This window comes from Lycium barbarum, chromosome 1 (assembly GCF_019175385.1).
Source record: "Lycium barbarum isolate Lr01 chromosome 1, ASM1917538v2, whole genome shotgun sequence".
Taxonomy (NCBI): domain Eukaryota; kingdom Viridiplantae; phylum Streptophyta; class Magnoliopsida; order Solanales; family Solanaceae; genus Lycium; species Lycium barbarum.
In genome coordinates this window covers 130,811,852-130,817,109 of record NC_083337.1, presented here as the reverse complement: position 1 = coordinate 130,817,109, position 5,258 = coordinate 130,811,852, and the positions used below count along the sequence as shown (strand labels likewise).

The 5,258-nt window shown below is 37.5% G+C and overlaps 1 protein-coding gene across 1 annotated transcript; it reads right to left on the bottom strand.

The window, feature by feature from the left end:
* Positions 1-4,444: 4,444 nt before the first annotated feature.
* LOC132614153 (uncharacterized) lies at positions 4,445-4,966 on the bottom strand. The gene has a single exon (XM_060328537.1). It carries the CDS (start codon positions 4,964-4,966, stop codon positions 4,445-4,447), a length of 522 nt encoding a protein of 173 aa, XP_060184520.1.
* Between the last annotated feature and the right edge of the window lie 292 nt (positions 4,967-5,258).

The window sequence follows — 5,258 nt, the reverse complement described above, 5'->3', positions numbered from 1 at the left end:
TTTTTGGTAAATACTGCAGTCGTTCGACTGGTTTTACATCGCCTTGACCCTTGGAGTGAATACTGCAGTCATCTGACCGGTTTTACATGGCCTTGGTCCTTGGAGCTTATACTGCTGTCATTTGACCGATTTTACATCACTTTGATCCTTTGATTATATCCAATAATTTCTATGCATGAATAGCCTTCTCGACATATTTGTATGAATATGGCCTCTACGGCATGTTTGTATGAATCCCTCACGACAAATAAGAAAATATGAATGACACTCATGGCAAATAGAAAAATATGCAAATGGCCCTCATAGTAAATAAGAAAATATGAATGGCCCTCACGACAATAGAAAAGAAATACGTAAATGGCTCTCATGGAAAATAAGAAAATATGAATAGCCCTCACGGCAACAAAAAATAAATATGCAAATGGCCCTCATGGTAAATCAGAAAATATGAATGGCCCTCACGGAAACAGAAAAGAAATATGAAAATGGCCCTCATAGCAAATAAGAAAATATGAATGACCCTCATGGCAATAGAAAATAAATATGCAAATGACCCTCATGGCAAATAAGAAAATATGAATGGCCTCATGGAAATAGAAAGAATTATGCAATGGCTCTCATGGTAAATAAGAAAATATGAATGGCTCTTATGGCAACAGAAAGAAATATGTGATGGAGCTCATGATAAATAAGAAAATTTGAATGCTCTTACGACAATAGAAAGAAATCTGCGATGACCCTCAAGGAAAATAGCAAAAATATGAACGACCCTCACGACAAATAAAAAAATATGAATGCAATGATAGATATGGCCCCTTCGAGTAAATTGTCTTTCTTTCGTCCTTTATGTCGGTTGTGACCCTCGTGGTCAAATATTTCGTATTTCTTTGTGATGACTCTCTCGATCGGATATTTTCCCTTATGGAATTTACGTCCTTCCTTAGGCCCCGTGGCCAGATAATTTCCCTTATGGCATTCAAATGTTTTATAGCCCTCGTGGCTTGCTATTCTTTGAAAATTCGATTTCAGTGGTGGCCCCAACCTTCTTTGGAGAACACCTTCCTGCACACATGAAACAAAGTTAGAAAAATGGGTCGTCCTCCTGGGAACCTGTGTCAGAAAAGGGTTATTTCCCTATCAAAGTTCATTCGTGTTGCCAACACTACCACATCTTTGGTTTTACTGGTCTCAAACCCCCTTGTATTCAGTATTCAAAAGATAAATTTATTTTCGTTATGCAGGAAAATCATTTTTGTAAAAATTAGTACGGAGTTATCTACTTATGAATAAATGCGTAGTTTTACAAACTAAAAAAAGATTAGTTGTCATGACATGTGCTTTCGAATGAGAAACAGTCTTTCTTTATTACTGGCTGAGGCTCCCTCATTTTCCTTGTGCGAAATTTTCGAGACCCTCTCAAAAATTCTGCCCCAGTTTAAATTTATCTGGTGAACTCTCACACCAAATATTTTAAGATATAGGAAATTTTGGGGACTAGTGTTTAAATTTCTGCCCCGGTTTAGTGTTGAAAACCCCTATTTTAGACTCTAGGTAGGCAGACTCTTGTAACTGGCTGGCAGAATGAATTTTTTGAGACCCTAAAAAATTCTACCCCAGTTAGGCGTGTGGCGATCTTTGCATCCCTCTTGAAGTCTTATCTCTGAGGCTTCCTAAGGTTTTTTGGGTTTTTCTTTTGGTGCGACTGAGCTCAAAGAGCGCCTACGTATCCTGTCGCAGCAGGAACCAGGTTAAACATAGTTCGGAATAAATTATTTTTTGCTGTACTAATAATGTAACCGGGTCCCAAATAGACTGCCTACATATCCCACTGTGGGAAAGTCAGGTCATTGCGTAGTTCATTATTACAAAGTTTGATTTTTTCTATCTATTGCAAACGATTACAAGCAAATAAAATCAACGCTTACAAGCAAAAGGTACTATTACAATTGAAAAGCTTTGTCTTCATGCGTAGTAGCATTTGATTGCGTCTGAGTTGATTTGTTTCGGTCACTCTTTCTCATCTATTTCAGCAAGGGGGGGGGGGGGGGGGGGGGAATTTCCTTTTGTATTCATCCTGGTGCGGGAAAATTCTTTTGAGCACCATTTGCCCGATTTGAAAAAGTTGAGTTCTGACATGTTTGTTGAAGGGTCTCGCCATCCTTTGTTAGTATAGTTGGTCATGGCATGCAACAACCATCCTCTTTTCATCAATTAAAGATAGTTGCTTATATCGAGCTCGGACCCATGTTGTATTGTCCAATTCCGTATCTTGAATGATTCTTAATGATGGTATCTCGACCTCGGCTGGTATGTGTTATACCCCGTAGTTTTGTACATGAAAATTTATAAGTGTTGGACATTCTAATTATGGATACTGGAGTTCCCTTCAAGGATATATGATATTATACGAAGTAATCCTATAGTCGTGACGATTTACGTTCATATAATAAGCTATGGGAAACTCCGGGACCAAGCATATCGAAGAAAATAAATTTGTCGAAAATTTGAAAAAACGTTGACAAAATTGTGGGTCAAATTTGGAGGGGTATATATCCTAGTATATTAAGAGTTTTAAGGTGTTTCAAAGCTTAAAATGAAGGTCGTCGAGTCTAGTTTCCAACGCAATAAACCACTCATCGATACGACATCGGAGTAGAGAATTATGGACGTTACAATTTAGGCTGACATAGCAGAAACGCGTGCTACAGTACTGCTCTAGTACTGCTACAATAACTTCTACAGTGACCCGACCCGAATTTGAACCAATATAAAAGGGGCTTGCCCCTCTTTTTTCAGCCAAAAATTTCTTCCAAACTACTCTAAAATCCTCTAGAAATTTCCCCAGCTCTCAAACCAAAATTTCAAGCCTAAATTAACGATAATTCCCGAATTCTGATTCATGAAACGTATAGTTGCGAGTATAGAATCGTATAACGACGTGTGTGGTTCAATTTTAAGGTGAAAAAAGTAAAGATACAGCGATATTATCAGGAGTAAGGTATGAATATCCTATTATTAATGTTAATTTTGGTTTATTTACTGAGATAAAACTGCCAAATAGCCGTCTAATAGTTTTGTCGATGGAAATATGGGATAAACCCCATATGGGATGTTTATGGAGTATTTTTGGTGTTGAGGATATTATGATTAATGTTGGTATTGTTGTTGTTGTTGTTTTTAGTTGCTGAATTACGATTTTAGGCTAGGCATATAAACAGGGGAGATGCTGCCGAAATTTCGGCAGATTCTAGAAAGATTTATTTGAAGGACTAAGCCAAGCGTATAAAGGTGAGTCTGACAATAGTATTAATTTTCTTGAATATATATTTACGAGCCTGGGAGGACAAGCGTTGAGTAGTAGAAGTTAAGACGACTAAAAAGGTATGTTAAGGCTAGTCCCTTTCTTTCAAAGGCATGATTCCATAAATGTTTCCATAATCTCCTTGTTTTCAAAAGTTAGAAGTTCATGATTCTTAAAGCTTTTTATGATACTAAGGATGAGATGTTTTCTATGATGAACATAATGATGATGATTTTAATTCTAGAAATTCCGAAGCTATGATTTGAGGGCATTATGAGATTATTGAGCAATTCCATGAATCCCTTGATCTTACTTATTGTTGATGATCTCACATCATGTTACTCGTTCTTTCGAGGTGAGATATAGCGAAGATAATGATTCTATTTTCAATGCTATCTAAGTTCATGATTCTCGAGACTCCCGTGACATCGTCGATTTCATCTTACGATGGTTGATCCTTCAAGGAATGATATAGTAATAATGATAATGCTAATGATGATGTTGATTTCATTTATGTATTTTTATGTATATGTATGTATGTATGCATTGCATCCCACTTATGTTATCTTCATTATGATATCATACTACTATTCATGCCTTACATACTTAGTACATAGCTCGTACTGACGTCCCTTATTGTGGATGCTGCGTTCATGCCCGCAGGTGTAGATAGACGAGACGAGGATCTTTCATCGTAGGCTGCCTTCAGGTACTGATCTCGAGTGGTGGCTCCACTTCTTCCTAGAGCATTGCCAAGTTTGAGTCTATATATATATATATATATATATATATATATATATATATATATATATATATATATATATATATATATATATATGTGTGTGTGTGTGTGTGTGTGTGTGTGTGTGTGTGTGTGTGTGAATTGTGTTTAGGGTACAGCTTAGTCATAGTGTGACAGTAGTAATGTCGGCATCATGGGTCTATTGTACATATACTTATGCATGATATTATTATGTTCATATTTAGCCTCTTGATCTTATTGTTCCCATTCGAGACATAGAGGATATGAGTTGTAAGATGGTTCGCTTGGTTTCCGCAAGGTGTCGGGTGCCAATCATGCCTTACCTAGGGTGGGGTGTGACAGTATGACTATTTCAGTGCCATAAACTAGTAAGTATGGTGTCACCTCTGTTGAAGTCCTGGCCATGGTAATTGTTCATGCCACCCTTTGTAGTTATCCGTCATCTTTTTCAATATCCTCTTGATATTCTTGTTGGCTGCTTCTATGACTCCATTCATCTGCAGCCTGTAAGCTGTTGAATTTCTATGAGTGACTTTGAATTGTCCACAGATGTCCTTCATCAAGTGGCTGTTCAGATTTGCTCTATTGTCAGTTATGATGGACTCAAGTATGCTGAATCGGCATATGATATTGTTCCTCTCAAATTTGGCCACTACTTTCTTTGTCACTGATTTAAGTGACATTGCTTCTACCCACTTGGTGAAGTAATCAATGGCTACTAGAATGAATCGATTCCCATTTGAAGCGGTGGGTTTGATGGGTCCAATGACATCCATACCCCAAGCGACGAAGGGCCATGATGAACTCATATCATTGAGCTCACTCAGTGGAACTTGGACTAAATTTCCATGAATTGGGCACTGATGGCATATCTTCACAAACTTGCAGCAATTATTTTCCATTTTTATCCAGTAGTATCCAGCTCAGAGAATTTTCTTGGCTAGCATGAATGTTACGTATGTGTTGCCTTGTGGATAGGATAATGTGAGCTTAAGGTGATTATGCAATCCCTACGAGGTTAAGTGAAGGATTAGATAGATTGAGGTGCATACAATAAGATTTCGAAGTTCTACGAATATGTGAAGTTTAGTTTGTTGAAGGGAGCGAAACGTAAGTCGTGTTCGGAAAGGTTCCGCTATAATTGAGCTAATGTTATGTTGTGATGTTTTAAAGGGCTGCTATAGAGCCTATTGC